This window comes from Tachyglossus aculeatus, chromosome 17 (assembly GCF_015852505.1).
Source record: "Tachyglossus aculeatus isolate mTacAcu1 chromosome 17, mTacAcu1.pri, whole genome shotgun sequence".
In the NCBI taxonomy this organism is placed as follows: Eukaryota; Metazoa; Chordata; class Mammalia; order Monotremata; family Tachyglossidae; genus Tachyglossus; species Tachyglossus aculeatus.
The window spans coordinates 46,026,991-46,047,220 of record NC_052082.1 but is presented as its reverse complement, the minus strand read 5'-3'; the positions used below and the strand labels follow the sequence as shown (position 1 = coordinate 46,047,220).

Below are 20,230 nucleotides of genomic sequence, written 5' to 3'. Positions count from 1 at the left end.
TGAAAGACCAGATTAGAGGCAACAGGCGCACCACTTAGCCGAGACGGGAGGGAGGGTTTTAGCGTGGAGTCCGGTTAACGAAAAAATTTAATCTCCCGTTAGCAAAATTGTGTTAAAAGGAAAAGCGGAGACGGTGTGTTTTCCAACACGGTGGCCCCCTTTTTCCTCTCCTCCTCCCCATCCCCCCCGCCCTACCTCCTTCCCCTCCCCTCAGCACCTGTATATATATTTGTACAGATTTATTACTCTTTCACTTGTACATATTTACTATTTATTTTGTTAATGATGTGCATATAGCTTTAATTCTATTTGTTCTGATGATTTTGACACCTGTCTACATGTTTTGTTGTGTTGTCTGTCTTCCCCTTCCAGACTGTGAGCCCGTTGTTGGGTAGGGACCGGCTCTATATGTTGCCGACTTGTACTTCCCAAGCGCTTAGTACCGTGCTGTGCACACAGTAAGCGCTCAATAAATACAATTGAGTGAATGAATGCAAAAGACCGTGAGGGTCCCAAGCATGGCCTGCACCTTGTTAAACCTGTGATAATCCCATTTCAATCAGTCAATCAGTGGTATTTGTTGAGGGCTTGCTGTGTGCAGAGCACTGGACTAAACGCTTGGAGGGCACAATACAACAGAGTCAGTGGGCACGTTCTTCAGCCCGGGGAGGGGGTGGACTAATGTAATACGCCATGAAGATTTAGGAAAGCAATAGTTAAATGCTTTAAACAGACTGGTGGTTGCTTAAGAAAAGAGTAGAAGGACACAGACGACCCAGAACTGGATTCATTCAGTTCATTCATTCATTCAGTCGTATTTATTGAGCGCTTACTGTGTGCAGAGCACTGTACTAAGTGCTTGGGAAGTCCAAGTTGGCAACATATAGAGATGATCCCTACCCAACAGCGGGCTCACAGTCTGGAAGGGGGAGACAGATGACAAAACAGAACGTATTAACACAATAAAATAAATAGAATAAATATGTGCAAATAAAATAGAGTGATAAATACGTACAAACATATATCCAGGTGCTGTGGGGAGGGGAAGGAGGGGGAGAGGAAGGAGGGGGCTCATTCATTCATTCAATTGTATTTCTTCATTCGTTCAATCGTATTTACTGTGTGCAGAGCACTGTACTAAGCGCTTGGGAAGTCCAAGTTGGCAACATATAGAGACGGTCCCTACCCAGCAGCGGGCTCAGTCTGGAAGGGGGAGACAGACGACAAAACAGAACATATTAACAAAATAAAATAAGTAGAATAAATATGTACAAATAAAATAAATACATAGAGCAATCAATACGTACAAACATATATACATGCGCCACAACCCGCGTTTTCATTTCAGGGTTTGGTTTGAACTTCAGGGGGTTAGGGACTGCCCATCTGACATAGCAAGCTGGTTTGGGTACAGCGCAGAAGCAGCTTATGTGCCACTTGCCTGGCATTGGAATGAGTGAATAGATATGGAGTGTCCCGACGGGCAGAGACTGTGTCCAGTTTCCACCTGTGAATCCTCTCCCAGCACTTAGTACGCTGTCCTGCACACAAAAGAAGCAACACGACCTCGTGGATAGAGCACGGGCCTGGGATCTAATTCTGGCACTGCCACTTGTCTGCTGTGTGACCTTGAACAAGTCACTTCTCTGTACCTCAGTTACCTCATTTGGAAAATGGGGATTAAGATTGGGAGCCCTATGTGGGACAGGGACTGTGTCCAAACTTGTTTAGCTTGTGTCTAGTACAGTGCCTGCTACATAGTAAGCGCTGAGCAAATACCATTAAAAAGAATAAGCACGTAATAGCACTTATGAACATATCCCTGACTTATTTATATTAATGTCTGTCTCCTTGTCTAGACTGTAAACGTGTGGGTAGAAGTGTGTCTACCAACTCTGTAGTATCGTCCTTTCCCAACTGCTTAGTTGAGTACAGTGCACACAGTAAGTGCTCAATAAATACCATTGATTGATTAATAAATACTATTACTACTACAGCAAGGAGTTTTCATTAACAAGTAACATTCAAAAATACAACCTGGGACCAAATGCACTAGGTGTAAACTGAATCCACATTCCCTATCTGAGCATGGGCCATATGCTGCCTTTCTGTATGTATTTCTCGCTTTGTGTGTTTCTGCTTGTGATTTGGAAAATCATTTACCAAATGCACTAGGTGTAAACTGAATGAGTAAAGAGCAGCTAGTGGCATAATCTTTGATCACTGAATATATCTGATGAACATAGAAATATCTTTAATTCAATATATTCATTGAGTGTGACCCACGTATTCAATCTGGCACCAAATCCGGTCAGTTCAACCTTTACCACATCACTAAAATCCTCCCTTTCCTCTCCATCTAAGCACTTAACCTATCCCGCCTTGATTACCGCATCAGCCTTCCCTGACTCTTGAATCTCCCCACTTCAGTCCATACTTCACTCTGCTGCTTGGATCATTTTTCTACAAAAACATTGTCGGTGTCAACTCTGAAGTTTTGTTAAAAAAAAAAAAAGTATGGTATTTGTTATGCACTTAGTATGTGTCAAGCACTATTCTAAGCGCCGGGGTAGATAGAAGATAATCAGGTTGAACACGGTCCCTGTCCTACATGAGGCTTACGGTCCAAACTAGGGGGAGGAGGATTTGATCCCCGTTTTACAGATGAGGTTACCGAGGCATAGAGAAGTGACTTGCCCAAGAGCAGACAAGTGGCAGAGCCACGATTAGAACCCAGGTCCTCTGACTTTCAGGCCTGTGCTCTTCCCACTGGCTTCCCCAGAACTTTTTATTTGTAGTCTTTAAAATGACAAATTAAGCTACGCTAAGTTTTCCGTCTCAGAACAGTGGTAAGATGTGCCTTTCTTTTTGGTGTGTCATTCTCAATTTAGAAGAGATGAATTAAATCTGAGGAAGGGATTGGATTTCTTGAAAATGTCAGGGCTGTCATCCTCGAACAAGGGCACAGTGAATATTAGCATCATCCTAAGACGTGGGCTGAGTTGAGCCTGCTTCAGGTTGTTTTCCTCAAAGTTGAGACGTGGAGGCTTCCCACCTTGAAAATCTCTCATTCCAGTAGCCATGCTGTGAATTCCCGTCGGTTGGAATGCAGCGTGAGGTTGGCGGATAGACGCCCACACTGCCAGCCTCGGGAAAGGACGTACTTGCAAACCTCTAATTTATCTAATAATTTCTTTAGTGCCTTGTGTAGGGTTGGCATGGAAATGAAAAGGTTGCCTGGCTGGGGTTAGAATGAGAATTCGGCTTTCGACTTGAGGTTTTGGATGCTATGTTTCGACAGAGCCAGCAATTTTATACCCGGTACCTTTCTATTTTCTCACTCCCTTTCCCCCATACCTCCACTCCATTTTTTTTTTCTTAAATGATGATGATGATGGCATTTGTTAAGCGCTTACTATGTGCAAAGCACTGTTCTAAGCGCTGGGGGAGGATACAAGGTGATCAGGTTGTCCCACGTGGGGCTCACAATCTTAATCCCCATTTTACAGATGAGGTAACTGAGGCTCAGAGCATTTCTTTGGGGACAGGAAGATGTGGTGCTAGAACTTGAGTGGGCTGACTGAGGTAGAGGCCAGGAGTGGCTAGGGGAGAGAGCACATCATTGACTCATGCCTAGGGAAGAGCCATCTGGTCTTCACGGCGTTGGGTTCTTTTAAATGACATTGTTAGGCTCTTACTATGTGCCAGGCACTGTACTAAGTGCTGCTGTAGAGACAAGTTAATCAATTCGGAAGGAGACCCTCTCCCACACGAGGCTCACCTTCTTAATCCCCATTTTGCAGATGAGGTAACTGAGGCACAGAGAAGTGACTTCCCTAAGATCTCACAGCGGACAAGTTGGCCGAGACAGGATGAGAAGTCAGGTCCTTGTGACTCCCAAGCCCCTGCTCCATCCCCTAGGCAACAGTGCTCCTCTTTGTTTTTAATACATTGAAGGAAATATTCTTTGGCTATTAGGCCCACAGAAACCGAATAAGCCGTAAGCGGCCCAGTTTCAGATTGCCTTCACGGAGTTTTTACGACAGAAAACTCCAAGAACCACCAGGTATTACGAGAGTCGGTTCCTAAAGTAGGGGTTTAGATTTTGAAGGGCTTGGAAATTTCCAAGTTTCACGAAGAAACAAAACCTTTTGACAAAGAGTCTGAGACACTGTAGACTTCAGTAGATTGTGTGTTTGTGTGTGTGCGCATCTCTAGCTAGTCAGTCGTATTTATGGAGCGCTTACGGTGTGCAGAGCACTGTACTAAGCACTAGGGAGAGTGCAATAGACCAATAAACAGACACATTCCCTATCTGAGCATGGGCTATATGCTGCCTTTCTGTATGTAGTTCTCCCTTTGTGTGTTTCTGCTTGCGAGTCCATCAGTGGGTGGCCTGGCAAGTAGGTTCTTGGTCAGCAAATACCTGCCTATTTGGTGCGGGCCCCCCCGATGGATCGACCTGTTTACGTGGACGTGCCCTGTTCAGCCTCACCTTCATGATCTCTCCGCTCGTCCGTCCCTTTCTCCGACAACACCTCTAAATTGGGAACACGCCGTGGGAAACATGAAAGCGTTCAAGTCCCCTCCTGCCAGGCCCGTTCCTTCCCACCGTGCTTCCTGCCGCTGTTCCCTGCCGCTCTGCTTGCAGGAATGATCCCGTTCACTCGGGCTTTTATCCGTCGAGCCAAAGATTTCCCCTTTAGATCGAGACCCGTCTCCCTTTGGAAGAGGGAGGGGGCGGCTAGAAGCTGCAACTTGTTAAGGGAGGCCTGTATTCCTCAAGAAGTGATTGAGGGTAGGGATCCGCCGGGCTCTGTGGAAGCCTCCCCTAAGTCAATCACTTTATCGGAGATTCTTCTGGGTCGTGAAGAGGATTCGGCGTCGGAAATGACTCTTCCATTGAAGTTAAACCAGGGTAGAGCTTCTTGGGGGTGTTCTCAAGCGTAAAAAGCTGCCTCGGTCCCTTGATTTAGCTCAGGATCTTGTTCGAAATGGAAGAAGCAATAGAAAGGCTAGGGGTAATGATGATTGTAATGTTGACTTGTTCCCTGAAGTGTCAGCTCGCCCAGCGTGAGACCGCAAACCCCTCGTTCAAAAGGCCGCATGTGTCACCGATTACAGAGCTAAAAAGGCACTCTAGCAATACGCGGAGTCTGACATCTTTGTGTTCCCGATGGCAAAATGGAGGCGGAACACTGGGGATTATAGCTATTCTGCTTTCTGAGTTGTCTGGGCTAGTGATGTGTAGCCAAAGAACTAACCCTATTAGCTGAAGACACTGGATAGTAATGATACTAATAATATTTTTAAGCACCATGTGCCAAGCACTGTGTTAGAGTCAAGATGGTTTAATTGGACCCAGGTCTTGTCCCACATAAGGCACACGGTTTAAGAAGGGGAGAGGAGATTGAGGCACAGAGATGTCAAGTGACTTCTTTATTTTATTTATTGGGGCGCGATTGGACGGTGGGCAGAGAGAAGAGTTCTGCGCCAGCCCTCAGCTGTGGATTTCCATCGGAGCGCTTTGGATGTGTGTAGCATTTCCTTTGGGCAAACTGTTACGGTAATAATGACGGTATTTGTTAAGTACTTACTGTGTGTCAAGCACTGTTCAAAGCGCTGGGGGAGTTACAAGCTAATCAGGCTGGACACAGTCCCTGTCCCATATGGGGCTCACAGTCCCCATTTTACTGGTGAGATGACTGAGGCACAGAGAAGTTAAATGACTTGCTTAAGGTCACACAGCACAGAAGTGGCAGATCAGGATTAGAGCCCAGGTCCTCTGACTCCCAAGCTCTTTTCACTAAACCACGCTGCTTCTCGATTAAGGGTTCAGTATGGGGAGATTGTGAAGGAGGTTGGAGGTGGTGAGGAAAGGAAGGGCGTCCATCTGGAAAGCTGAGGGGCACTCTAAAGGGCAGGAGGAATGAGGACCGTCTCATGAGGACTGAACGAGGACAGGAGGAAGTGGTGGAGCCAGGATTAGAACACAGGTCCTTATAATTCCCAGGCCTGGGCTCTATCCACTAGGCCTGCTGCTTCCCTGGATTTTTGTGAGGCCTCTTATCCAGTCCTCAGTGTGGAACTGATGCGATAAAATAGTTCACAGTTACCTTCGCATCTTCTTGTGCGTGAACCTCTAGGGCATGAGACGTCCACACGCGGCAATTCCCAAAATATTGACTAGGATTTTCAAGAATGCTTGAAGCCTCTGCTGATTCAGTGGAAGCCTTCCTAGACTCGAAGCTCTTCATCTCTGGCCGTGCCTCTTGTTGTGCACGGAGTCCTGAGCCAAGCGCCCGGGAGAGCTCAGTATGGTTAGTTTAGAAGACGAGACTTCTGCTTTCGAGAAGCTTCTGATCTGGAGAAGACCAACCCAAAATACTGGTGAATTAGAGAGAGGGGGAAGAAAGGCATGGAGAGATGACTGTGTGGATGGGTGAAAGTTTAGACAATAAAGATAATAATAATCATGGTGGTATTTTTTAAGCCCTTATGTGCCAAGCACTGTACTAGGCACTGGGGAAAATTCAAGGTTAAGAGATCGGACACATTCCCTGTCTGACGTTGTGGTAGAGGTGAGAGCGATGGGGAGCAGATGAGTCCGTTTTATGTACGGAAATGGCACGGCTCGTTTGGTTGTGTAAGAGTAGGGGTGGTGGTGGCAGAACTAGTGGGAGTTGAGAGGTAAGAGCTGGGGAGGAGAAAAAATGAACTGGGGCAAACATCTTAGAGGCAGTGGATTTTCAGAAGGGTTTCAAAGATGGGGAGAGGTTAGGTCTGGCAGATTCGAAGGGAAAGGGAGTTCCAGGGAGGAGGAAGAATGTATGAGCCATGGATTAATGGTGGTGGGAGAGAGAAGAATGAAGAATGGGCTGTAGTGGGAGGAAAGTGTGGGTAGATTCATTCATTCATTCATTCATTCAATGGTATTGAGCACTTACTGTGTGCAGAGCACTGTACTAAGCGCTTGGGAAGTCCAAGTTGGCAACATAGAGAGACGGTAGATAAGTGGATGGCTAGATAGATAAGTGCCCCATAGCTCTTACCTACATATTGTAATTTATATACATTCATGTCTGTCCCCCCCTCTAGACTATAAGCTCGTGTGGGCAGGGAATGTGTCCGTTTATATTGTATTCTCCCAAGTGCTCAGTACAGTACTCTGCACATAGCAAGTGCTCAATAAATATGATTGAATGAATGAGTGAGAGAGAGAAGAAGACGGAGTGTCTTCAAGCCAACGATCGGTGGTTTGTTTCATCATCATCATCATCATCATCATCAATCGTATTTATTGAGCGCTTACTGTGTGCAGAGCACTGTACTAGGCGCTTGGGAAGTACAAGTTTCAGGGTAGGCATCCCTAAATCTTCCCTTGAGCGGGATTATGAAGGGTGGTAGAGTTTTGCCTCATTGTTTTGATGGAAGTAGAGCTCCAACCCAGATGTCACAGATAAGAAATCAGCAGGGCCGGCTAGCACCCACCCGAGAGCTCGGGAGTAACTGAGTGGGGAGGTTGTGGACTAGCTGTTGAAGGCATGTCCAAGGTGACCGGTGGGACTCTCCAAGGTGACTCCCAGCTATTCAAAAAGCAGCCGAGGTGATCCTGGGAATCCGTAAGGCTGACTTTGCTGCCTAGGCAATGAGTAGAATTTATAGTTAAGGTCAGGGATTAGCGCGCAGTGGGACCGACAGCCTGTTGGGGCAAAGAATGTGGGCTCTACTTGTTTCCCACAGGCCCCATCCCTTGTCAGGCGCCGAACAGAGAAGAGGAGGAGGAGGAGGAGGTTGTGTGTGAAGGCTTCCGGGGGCAAGAGCCGGTTTCTATAGGCCCGAGAGGCGGGGGGAACAAGAAAGAGGAGTGGAGTCACCATCCCTCCGGAGTTGTCAGAGACGGGGAAGGGGCCACAGCCACCCCACCGGGCCACCTGGCTACTCTGCCATCCCAGGGCTGGGCTCCCGTCCTTCCTGGCACCAACGGGGTAGGAAAGACCGAAGCAGCAGCAGAATGCCCCCCTCCACCTCCACCGCCGTTCATTCATTCATTCAGTCGTATTTATTGAGCGCTCACTGTGCAGAGCACTGTACTAAGCACTTGGGAAGTACAAGTGGGCAACATATAGAGGCGGTCCCTACCCAACAACGGGCTCAGAGTCTAGAAGGGGAAGGCAGACAACAAAACGGACCACGTAGACGGGTGTCAGAATTGTCAGAACAAATAGAACTAAAGCTATATGCACCTCAGCAAGTCAGGATGACACAGAAGAGAGTGGGAGAAGAGGGCATGAATGAGGGCTTAGTCAGGGAAGGCCTTTTGGAGGAGCTGCGTCTTCAGTAAGGCTTTGAATCGGGCGACGGTCACTGTCTTTTGGAGGTATGGCCGTATGGACGTGATGACAATGGAAAACCCGACGCTGCTGAGGAACGTGGTGAGATAGAGGACCCTGATGGATCACCAATGGCTCCGGTGGAGCTCTTCCGTTTTAATCACCTCCCACCGGCTGTTCCCCGAGGCTTCCCCACCAAATACACGCACGCACGCACACACACACACACAGACACACACAAAGTTGAGGATATTGGGCAGGCTGGGACTGCTGGGTTCTGAGCCACAAGGAGCCTGAAATTCTGCTTCTCTAATAATAATAATAATTTAATAATGGCATTTATTAAGCGCTTACTGTGTGCAAAGCACTGTTCTAAGCACTGGGGAGGTTACAAGGTGATCGGGTGGTCCCACGGGGAGCTCACAGTTTTAATCCCCATTTTACAGATGAGGTAACTGAGGCCCAGAGAAGTGAAGTGATTTGCCCAAAGTCACACAGCTGACAACCGGCAGAGCCGGGATTTGAACCCTTGACCTCTGACTCCGAAGCCCGGGCTCTTTCCGCTGAGCCACGCTGCTTCTCCAGACACCGTAGACACCGTCTCTAGACATCGTAGCCTATCGCTCTTGTAGTACTTCTTATTTGCCTTGTCTTTTGTGTTATTTTTGTGTTTGTTCTTCTCAACTTTCTGTATGTATCCATCCCCAGCCCTCCCCTCCTTATACCTTGTGAGTCCTTGGGGGCCAGAGACTGCATATCCTTTTCCCCAGGGCTTAATTCAGAAGGCACTTAATAAATACCGTTCTACTACTAGTCCCCTGTGGGACCATCCAGACATGGTTTTACAGTACATGGAGTTTCCCAGGGGAGTGAAACGGAGCTGTGATGTTTTATGCTATTAGAAAAAGATATAAATTCTACACATGGCTTTCTAGTGAAGTAGTCACTGTCCTCGACCAGCATTTAGGCACAATCTCGGCCCTCAAAGAACTTACAATCTGATGGGGAAAAAAACCTGATACCATTGATAGACTATAAATACCTGAGAGAGGTGAAGCTATTCATAGATAGTATAAATTCTTCAGTTTGAGTATTGATTGGCTGTAAGCTCATTGTGGCAGGGAATGTGTCCAGGTATTGCTTTATTGTACTCTCCCAAGCACTTAGCACAGTGTTCTGCACACAGTAAGAGCTCAATATATATGACTGATTGACTGGCTGACTTGAGAATGAAGGGGAACAGGAAAGTCAAGGAATAGACATGCCAGAAAAAATTTTTTTCATCCATCTGCACTCTGTGCCATTTGTTCTCAAGATGTAAACTCCTTGAAGGATGGGGCTGTGGCTACTGTCCAAATATGTAATCTGAGCCCTGTTGTCCCCTTCTAAGGCCACCTTCTCCCATCCCATACTCCCTCCTTCCTTGGTTTGTTCAATCGTATTTATTGGGCACGTCCTGTGTTGTATACTATAGCACCATACTATAGTGCTCTATACTCCCAAGCACTATAGAGCACTATAGTATAGTTCTATAGATGCAAGTGTACTGCATATAGATGCAAGTATAGATGCTCTATACTCCCAAGCACTATACTAAGCGCTTGGGAAAGTACAATATAACAATAAATCTCGGGTTCACAGACTGTGAGCCCCATGATGATGTTGTATCTACCCCAGCACTTAGTATAGTGCTTGGGAGTATAGAGCACTATAGTATAGTTCTATAGATGCAAGTACACTGCATATAGATGCAAGTATAGATGCTCTATACTCCCAAGCATTATACTAAGCGCTTGGGAGAGTACAATATAACAATAAATCTTGGGTTCACAGACTGTGAGCCCCATGATGATGATGTATCTACCCCAGCACTTAGTATAGTGCTTGGGAGTATAGAGCACTATAGTATGGTGCTATAGTATAGAACACAGGACGTGCCCAATAAATACGATTGAACAAACCAAGGAAGGAGGGAGTATGGGATGGGAGAAAGTGGCCTTAGAAGGGGACAACAGGGCTCAGATTACATATTTGGACAGTAGCCACAGCCCCATCCTTCAAGGAGTTTACATTTTGAGAAAAAATGGCACAGAGTACAGATGGATGAAAAAAAATTTTTCTGGCATGTCTATTCCTTGACTTTCCTGTTTCCCTTCATTCTCAAGTCAGTCCATCAGTATGGAACTATACTATAGTGCTCTATACTCCCAAGCACTATACTAAGCGCTTGGGAGAGTACAATATAAAAATAAATCATGGGTTCACAGACTGTGAGCCCCATGATGATGTTGTATCCACCCCAGCACTTAGTACAGTGCCTGGCACATAATAAGCACTTAGCAAATACCGTAAAAAATACGTTTGGGTTTTGGCCAAAAAGAGTGGGACAGTTGCCACTGTTCTGTGGGCAGGGGACGTGTCTGCCAACTTTGGCGCTTAGTATAGTGCTCTGCACCCAGTAAGCGCTCAGTAGTACCATGGATTGATCGTTCCCCTGGTAGGATTGTTTGGGATGTATGATCCTTGCCCTGGATACGGGGCATACGGGGGTCACCTAGGGGTGTGCAGTTGTGTCAGGAACACACCACATGGCCCAACACTCAGATCAATCAATCAATCAATCGTATTTATTGAGCGCTTACTATGTGCAGAGCACTGTACTAAGCGCTTGGGAAGTACAAATTGGCAACATATAGAGACAGTCCCTACCCAACAGTGGGCTCACAGTCTAAAAGGGGGAGGCAGAGAACAAAACCAAACATACTAACAAAATAAAATAAATAGAATAGATATGTACAAGCAAAATAAATAAATAAATAGAGTAATAAATATGTACAAGCATATATCCATATATACAGGTGCTGTGGGGAAGGGAAGGAGGTAAGATGGGGGGATGGAGAGGGGGGCGAGGGGGAGAGGAAGGAAGGGGCTCAGTGTGGGAAGGCCTCCTGGAGGAGGTGAGCTCTCAGCATGGCCTTGAAGGGAGGAAGAGAGCTAGCTTGGCGGATGGGCAGAGGGAGGCCATGCCAGGCCCGGGGGAGGACGTGGGCCGGGGGTCGATGGCGGGACAGGTGAGAACGAGGCACAGTGAGGAGATTAGCGGCGGAGGAGCGGAGGGTGCGGGCTGGGCTGGAGAAAGAGAGAAGGGAGGTGAGGTAGGAGGGGGCGAGGGGATGGATGGACAGCCTGGAAGCTCAGGGTGAGGAGTTTCTGCCTGATGCGCAGATTGATTGGGAGCCACTGGAGATTTTTGAGGAGAAAGGAGGGAGCAGTCTCCTCACCTTGCATAGGCCCCAGGTGCATCACGCTCTCTGTGCAGGCTGACCGGAGCTCCTTCTCCAACAAGGAGGCTGGAGAAACGGCTCAGAGTTGCCCTTCTCATGGGGCCGATGCGGTGACTGCCCCACACCCACCGGCTTTGTGGAGGAGAGCCGGGTTGGCTGCGAAGGGGGCTGTTGGCCAACCCTCCTAACCGTCCCTTCTCCCCTCAACCTCAGCCCTCACAGCCCAATGCCGCAGCAGTGGCCTCTGGGCTAAAACCAGCCCCAGCATCATCAGGAAGGGGAATGTGTGCGTCAAACCAGGGGGAGAAAAACCACCAGGCACTTTGTCCGGGAAGCCCTCACGGTTTCTTCTGTTGGAGCAGCAGTGGGTAGTCGCTGCTTCTGTGCCAAGAACCCCTTGGCCCAGTGAAAAGAGCCTGGGCCTCGGAGTCGGAGGATCCGGGTCCTCGTTCTGGCTCCGCCGCCTGCCTCCTGCGTGTGACCTTGGGCGAGTCACTTCGCTCCTCTGGGCCTCAGTTTCCTCGACTGTAAAATGAGGATTCTCCCTCCTGCTCAGACTGTGAGCCCCGTGTGGTACTGGGACCGTGTTCGACCTCATCAACCTGCATCTACCCTGGCATTTAGAACAGTGCTTGGCATATAGTTATCGCTTAACAATTAGTATTATTGTTACTATTATCATAGTAGCGTGGCTCAGTGGAAAGAGCCCGGGCTTTGGAGTCAGAGGTCATGGGTTCAAATCCCAGCTCCGCCAATTGTCAGCTGTGTGGCTTTGGGCAAGTCACTTAACTTCTCTGTGCCTCAGTTCCCTCCTCTGTAAAATGAGGATTAAGACTGTGAGCCCCCCCCATGGGACAACCTGATCACCTTGTAATCTCCCCAGCGCTTAGAACAGTGTTTTGCACATAGTAAGCGCTTAATAAATGCCATTATTATTATTATTATTATTATTATTATTATTTTCATCAAGGCCTGGGGTTTATTCTCCAGGAGACCTTTCCAGACTGAGCACCCCCTTTTTCCTCTCCTCCTCCTCCCCATCACCCCCCTGCTCTACCGCTCCCCAAAGCACTTGTGTATATTTGTACATATTTACTACTCTATTTTATTAATGATGTGTATATAGCAAATATATACACGTCCCTAGTCCCCCTCTCCATCCCCCCATCTTACCTTCTTCCCTTCCCCACAGCACCTGTATATATGTGTATATGTTTGTACATATTTATTACTCTATTTATGTATTTATTTTACTTGTACATATCTATTCTATTTATTTTATTTTGTTAGTATGTCTGGTTTTGTTCTCTGTCTCCCCCTTCTAGACTGTGAGCCCACTATTGGGTAGGGACTGTCTCTATGTATTGCCAACTTGTACTTCCCAAGCGCTTAGTACAGTGCTCTGCACACAGTAAGCGCTCAATAAATACGATTGATTGATTGATTATATAGCTATAATTCTATTTATTCTGATGGTATTGACACCTGTCTACTTGTTTTGTTTTGTTGTCTGTCTCCCCCTTCTAGACTGTGAGCCCGTTGTTAGGTAGGGAACGTCTCCATAGGTTGCCGATTTGTACTTCCCGAGAGCTTAGTCCAGTGCCCTGCCCGCAGTAAGCGCTCAATAAATACGATTGAGTGAATGAATTAGAGGCTGCGAGGTATTAATCTCCCCCTTCTAGACTGAGCAACCATTGTTGGGTAGGGACCATCTCTATATGTTGCCAAATTGTGCTGTCCCAAGCGCTTAGTACAGTGCTCTGCACACAGTAAGCACTCAATACATACTATTGAATGAATATTCATGGAACATCCTGAAACACCTTTGAAAGAACAATCATTTTCAGCTCTACCTCCAGCAGTGAATTATTAGGGAATGCTGTTGAAAGAGCCCGAGTTTTTATGACTTAGCTGGAGAAAACTAGAGGAGTTGATACCACCACACTTAACTGTGTGAAGTCTAGTTATTTTTATTTACTGGGAGAATAAGAACAGAATACACTTGACAGATACAAATCCCTAATTTTCCAGGCCCCACAAAAATCCTTCCAGACGCCCACTGACGCCTTTCAGGATTCACAGAAACCTTCAGCCCAATACCATGAAATTTGAGCAGTGGATCTGCCAGGCCAGCCCTGATACTAGGGCAGCCCGAGTAGGTGCGTATTAGGATTTTATGAGCAATAATCACTTTATTCATTCCCAGTAATTCGCTTAGCGACGGGAACATGGCTTTGCCCCAACGGTATCAAATATTCTGCGATATGATGGCACTTGCAAATGATGTGCAGATGCAGTCATTGTTTCTGATGAAGCACCCTTCAGTTCCAAGTCAAAACCACAAGAAGCTAGCTATTCAAGTTTGGTTTTCAGTTTTCTGACACCTCGAAATAGCTGACGTGGGTGAAGTGTCTAGCTTTGATGTGCATCTCTCCAGGTATTAGTCAGATCGTTCCCTTCCTCACCTCACCTAAAATATTTTCATTTCCTCAGAGGAAGAAAAATGGCATTAACATGGGCTAACGACTCTAAATAGAATTGACTACGGTACTTGTCTTATGCCGTCGAGTCGTTTCCGACCCGCAGCGACACCACAGACACATCTCTCCCGGAACGCCCCCCTCTCCATCTGCAGTCGTTCTGGTCCTGGTTTTATTTTCCCCAGTTCTCAAATCCCAGTCTTTGAGAACTCGGATTGGCACATAAATCATTTCAGAGCAAAAAAAAAAAAAAAAAATTCAGGCTGGCTTTAGCACCTGGCTGAAGAGCCTAAGAAGGGTCGGAGCACCTGACGGAAAGGGGTTAGCTCCTTTTGTTGGATTCAGATGGAAAATAAAAATCAATCGTATTTATTGAGCGCTTACTGTGCGCTTGGGAAGTCCAAGTTGGCAACATATAGAGACGGTCCCTACCCAACAGTGGGCTCACAGTCTAAAAGGGGGAGACAGAGAACAAAACCAGACATACTAACAAAATAAAATAAATAGAATAGATAGGTACAAGTAAAATAAATAGAGTAATAAGTAGGTACAAACATATATACATATATATCAGACGCCAGTGCCTTAATCCCAAGCGTGGGAAGGTCTGCTGGTGATTCAAGTGGCTACGATCAGCCAAAACGGGTAGCAAAATGAAGGGAAATATTAGGCTTGAAGTGTTACGCTTGAAATGTTACATTAGCTTAGGGTGGGCAGGAAACATGTCTGCTAAGTCTGTTGTTTAGTCCCATCTCAAGCTCTTAGTCCAGTGCTCTGCACGTAGTGAGCGCTCTTGATAAATACCACCGACGGATTGGTTGATCACGAACCCGCTCTTCAGAGCAGATAACACGACCTCCTCGCCCTTGTTAAATTAGCTGAAAATTCCTTCCCGCTCTTTCCCTTTCCAGTAACTGCCCTTCATTTCTGGCTGCCGCCTTGGCCAGAGCGACGTCAGATGAAGTCCTTCAGAGTGATCTTTCGGTGCACTACATCCCAAAGGAAACAGACGGGGCCGAAGGGACCGTTGGTAAGTGTGTGTCTGCGCTATTTACCGTAAGATAGAAAATGGTGTCCAGGGTGGAGCGAGGACTTTGCCCGACGTCGCCCCGGATCGCGGTTCCGAGCGGCCGAGTGAAATCACACGGAACCGACCACCTCCTTCCCCTGGGGTGGCTGGGGGCCCCCCGCTTCTCCCTCTCTGTGGTTCTGCTGATACAGCGGCTCAGCACCCGGCCCACCCCTACTCAATCATTCATTCAATCGTATTTATTGAGTGCTTACTGTGTGCAGAGCACTGTACTAAGCGCTTGGGAAGTCCAAGTTGGCAACATATAGACACGGTCCCTACCCAACAGTGGGCTCACAGCCTAGAAGGGGGAGAGAGACAACAAAACATATTAACAAAATAAAATAAATAGAACAAATATGTACAAGTAAAATAAATAAATTCATTCATTCATTCCATCGTATTTATTGAGCGCTTACTGTGTGCAGAACGCTGTACTAAGTGCTTGGGAAGTCCAAGTTGGCAACATATAGACACAGTCCCTACCCACCAGCGGGCTCACAGCCTAGTAGGGGGAGACAGACAACAAAACACATTAACAAAATAAAATAAATAGAATAAATATGTACAAGTAAAATAAATAAATTCATTCATTCCATCGTATTTATTGAGCGCTTACTGTGTGCAGAGCGCTGTACTAAGCGCTTGGGAAGTCCAAGTTGGCAACATATAGACACAGTCCCTACCCAACAGCGAGCTCACAGCCTAGTAGGGGGAGACAGACAACAAAACACATTAACAAAATAAAATAGAATGAATATGTACAAGTAAAATAAATAAATTCATTCATTCATTCCATCGTATTTATTGAGCACTTACTGTGTGCAGAGCGCTGTTCTAAGTGCTTGGGAAGTCCAAGTTGGCAACATATAGACACGGTCCCTACCCACCAGCGGGCTCACAGCCTAGACGGGGGAGACAGACAACAAAACACATTAACAAAATAAAATAAATAGAATAAATATGTACAAGTAAAATAAATAAATTCATTCATTCATTCCATCGTATTTATTGAGCGCTTACTGTGTGCAGAGCACTGTACTAAGCACTTGGGAAGTACAGGTTGGCAACATCTAGAGACAGGGCCACCGAACGGCGGGGGGGTGTCCCCTTGGGTTGGTTTCGTCCCACCTCCGTGGACCTGCGGGTCACCTGCGGGGCCTGTGGGTCACCTCCCTCCCCTCCCCACCCAGGAAGGATCCAGCTTGAACCGGTTCCCCATTTTGGGGGAAACCCAACGTGGGTGTGCCGAGAGAGCCCTCTGAATTCCCGAGAAGCAGCGTGGCCTAACAGAAAGAGCACGGGACTGGGAGAGAGGAGGCCTGGCTTCTAAACCCGGTAGCGATCCGCTAACGAATACCACCATTATTATTATTATTATTATTAATCAGGGTGGCCAGGGGGCGGGGAAGGAGCAGATGCATCTAGGCTCGGAGACGAGCTCACGTGGGAAGGAATGGACGTGGTGGAGCGACTGAGGCTCCGAGCATCCGGTGCTCTTTTCGGGAGGAAGGGCGGATGGGGACCCGATGTTTCTGACACTGTGAATCTGGGAGGGCGGACAAACACAGATGTGCCTCTGTGCCTAAAGAACAAAATTTGAAACGTGCTATTAGAGGCCTCTTAGCTGAGGGGAGAGCTAAAGTACTGTGAGGCAGAGGTTCCTGGTTGGGAGAGGAGGGAGTAGCAACGGAGAAACAACAGGCCCTTTAATGAGCTCACCACTCACCCTTGGCTGGCACCTCCCCTTCTCCTCTGCAACGCACGCACGTCTCCCCTATCCTGAGAAGACCTTCTTCGGATCCCGTGGCACCATCCGGCTGGAACTTGTCCTGTCGTTCCTCCCATACCACCCACCCCCGGATGTGCTCCCTGCCTCTACCTCCCTTCTGGCCCCCCCCGCCACGCTCAGCCGAGACCACTGTTGCCCGAGATCACCCCTTGGCCAATCTAACGCTCCCTCCTCCGTCGTACTCCCGCTTTACTTTCCGGCTGCCTTTGCGGTCGCCTGGACCCTTGTACTGGGAATCCAATCTAAGCTGGGCTCTCCTGGCTCTCCTCTCCTGGTTGCTCTGGCCTGGTGAAATAGGACTGGAGGGGGAGAGAGACTAAGCCACAGAACCGAGGACTGCCCCCAACCCCGAAGCGCCCGGAGATGCAACGGGAGGCCCAGGCGGGGGAACCCCCGGGGACCCCGAAACCCCACCGGGGTTCGCATCAGGACGTACCCCGAAAATCAGAGGCCGCAGCCGGGGAGGACCAGGGCAGAGGGAAGAGGCAAGGGGCAGGTGGAGGAAATCGTAGCCCCGCCGGAGGGCCAGCTAGGCGGGCAGGTCCGCCTCGGTTGCCCACTCTGCCCGAAACTCAGAATGGGTGAAGTGGCTACTAATCCAGTCCCTTAAACTTGGCCCTTTGAGGTGACACAGATGACGAGTCTTGGCAGGCCGAGTGACTTTTCTGAGAGAGTTTCAGTAGGATTTTTACTTCAGTTGCACATGGTTAAACAAGCCTGCCTATCGAATCAATCAACCATTCTTATTGAGCGCTTATTGGGTGCAGAGCACTGTACTAAGCGCTTGGGAGAGTACAGTATAACAGAGCCGGAAGACACATTAGCTGCCCTCAAGGGATCACAGGCTTACCGTCTAGAGGACTTTCGGCGGCCCAGTACTGATAAGCCAATAATCCGTGGTATTAATCAAATGCTTACTGTGTGCAGGGCACTGTACTTGGGAGAGTAAAGTAACATATAAGTAGATACAATCCCTGCCCTCGAGGAGCTTACAATCCAGTGTGGGGAGACAGCCATTAATAAATTTCAGATTGGGTAAGCACCAGAGTCTAGGGATATGTACATAACTATAATAATAATAAGAATTATGGTGGAATTTGTTAAGTGCTTACTATGTGCAAAGCACTGTTCTAAGCGCTGGGGGGATGCAAGGTGATCAGGTTGTCCCAGGTGGGGCTCACAGTCACACCGGCTGATCTGGTACCTGTCCCAGCTCTTAGTACAGTGCCTGGCATATAGTAATAACAAATATCACAATTATTAAATGCTACTAATAGAGGACGGCTGAAGTCTTGGAACCGACACCTCATTCTCGCCAAGAAATGGGGTTGCCAGCAAGCAGCCTTTCTCCCCCCAAGGGAGCCGGAGATTTATGGTCTAAAGGCCTGTCTGCTGCTATCTGGAGTGAGATACTTAAAAATAATAATAATAATAATAATGATGGCATTTGTTAAGCGCATGCTATGTGCAAAGCACTGTTCTAAGCGCTGGGGAGGATACAAGGTGATGAGGTTGTCCCACGTGGGGCTCACAGTCTTAATCCCCATTTTCCAGATGAGGTAACTGAGGGACAGAGAAGTTAAGTGTTACTCTGTTTATTTACTTATTTATTTTACATATACCTATCTATTCTATTTATTTTATTTTGTTAGTATGTTTGGTTTTGTTCTCTGTCTCCCCCTTCTAGACTGTGAGCTCACTGTTGGGTAGGGACTGTCTCTATATGTTGCCAGCTTGTACTTCCCAAGCGCTTAGTACAGTGCTCTGCACACAGTAAGCGCTCGGTAAATACAATTGATTGATTGATTAAGTGATTTGCCCAAAGTCACATAGCTGACAATTGGCGGACCTGGGATTTGAACTCATGACCTCCAACTCCAAAGCCTGGGCTCTTTCCACTGAGCCACGCTGCTTCACTGCTGCTCTTTTACATGAGAGCGGTGGGGATGGGGTGAGCCCATACGCGTTTAAGGGACGGGGGATACGGATGATAAGGAGGGAAACTAGGATGGAGAGATGAGTCCGGGAAGGCTTCCTGGAGGAGATGTCGTTTTAGTAATAATAATAATAATAATGGTGGTATTTGTTAAGCGCTAAGATGGGGAGAGTCAGTGGCCTGCTGGTTGTGAAGGGGGAGAGGGCTCCAGGGGAGGAGGGAAGGTGGGAGTCAGGGACCGGCAGCGAGGGAGATGAGAATGAGGCCCGGGTTAGAGGAGCAAAGTGTGCTGGTGGGGTTGTAGCGGGAGAGGACTGAGGAGAAGTAGGTGAGATGAAGCAGCGGGATCTAGTGGCTAGAGCTCGGACCCGGGACTTGGAAGGACCTGGGTTCTAATCCCGGCTCCGCCACTTATCTGCTGGGTGACCCTGGGCAAACCACTTAACTTCTCTGTGCCTCGGTTAACTCATCTCTAGCCAACAGTAAGGAGCATCTGTTTGATGCCGAGGTGGATGGGCAACCACTGGAGGTTCCCAGGGAGGGAGGAGCCGAAGGCTGAACGGAGTCTTACAGGAAAATGATCCGGGCGACGGAGAGAGATGTGGACTGGAGAGGGGAGAGGTAGGGAGGGCAGCAAGAAGGCCGAGGAGAGTGGGAAGGGAAGGAGAAAGCTGGAGGGGCCGGGGTCTGCCATTGGATATGGAAAGGAAAGGGCAGCCACTGGCTTGTTTGGAGAAGGGGAGGGAGGCATTTTGAACATATATACGTTGCCAATTTGTACTTCCCAAGCGCTTAGTACCGTGCTCTGCACATAGTAAGCGCTCAATAAATACGATTGATTGATTGATTGATTGAACAGAGTTTTAGGAAGACGATCTGGGCAGCAGAGTCTAGTTGAGACCCCAGAGAGGGCAGGAAGAGGGAGCCCCCACTGGGCAACATCCCGGAGGAAAAACTCCCACGGGATTTAGAGAGTGAAAGGATTTGGAGATACAGGACAGAGACGAGTCATCCTTGACACCAAGGTCGCAAGGCTCTGGGACAGGGGGGACGACAGGAGGGTGGCCCGGACTTGTGGGTCTGTTTTCAGAATATTCAATTCCCGGTTCCCCTTTTACCCTTTGTAAATGTGCTTCCATCTGTCTCCGCTTTGGTGGGTTAGCTCTTTCTGGGCGGGGGACGGGTCTTGAACGCTTTCCCAGGCGCTTCACACGGTGCATCGCACCCAGCGAGTGCCCAGTAAATACCGTCCCCTCTCGGGGTCATCTAGGAGAGACGATGAGGCTGCCGTTCTCCGGGACGGGGTGCGAGTGAGGCCATTCCTGACTCGTGGGTT

The 20,230-nt window shown here is 48.0% G+C and overlaps 2 protein-coding genes across 2 annotated transcripts in view; both read left to right on the top strand.

Moving 5' to 3' along the window:
- The window catches only part of RAD51C (RAD51 paralog C), a 157,427-nt gene extending 142,372 nt beyond the window's left edge, over positions 1 to 15,055 (top strand). Inside the window, exon 10 of the mRNA XM_038759885.1 lies at positions 15,009 to 15,055. The gene's annotated coding sequence lies outside the window, so the exon portion shown is untranslated. The remainder of the gene's footprint in view (positions 1 to 15,008) is intronic.
- Positions 1 to 20,230, top strand: part of PPM1E (protein phosphatase, Mg2+/Mn2+ dependent 1E) — a 125,695-nt gene that overhangs the window by 85,006 nt on the left and 20,459 nt on the right. Inside the window, exon 2 of the mRNA XM_038759882.1 lies at positions 15,009 to 15,127. Within this exon, the coding sequence (XP_038615810.1) occupies positions 15,009 to 15,127 (119 nt within the window). The remainder of the gene's footprint in view (positions 1 to 15,008; positions 15,128 to 20,230) is intronic.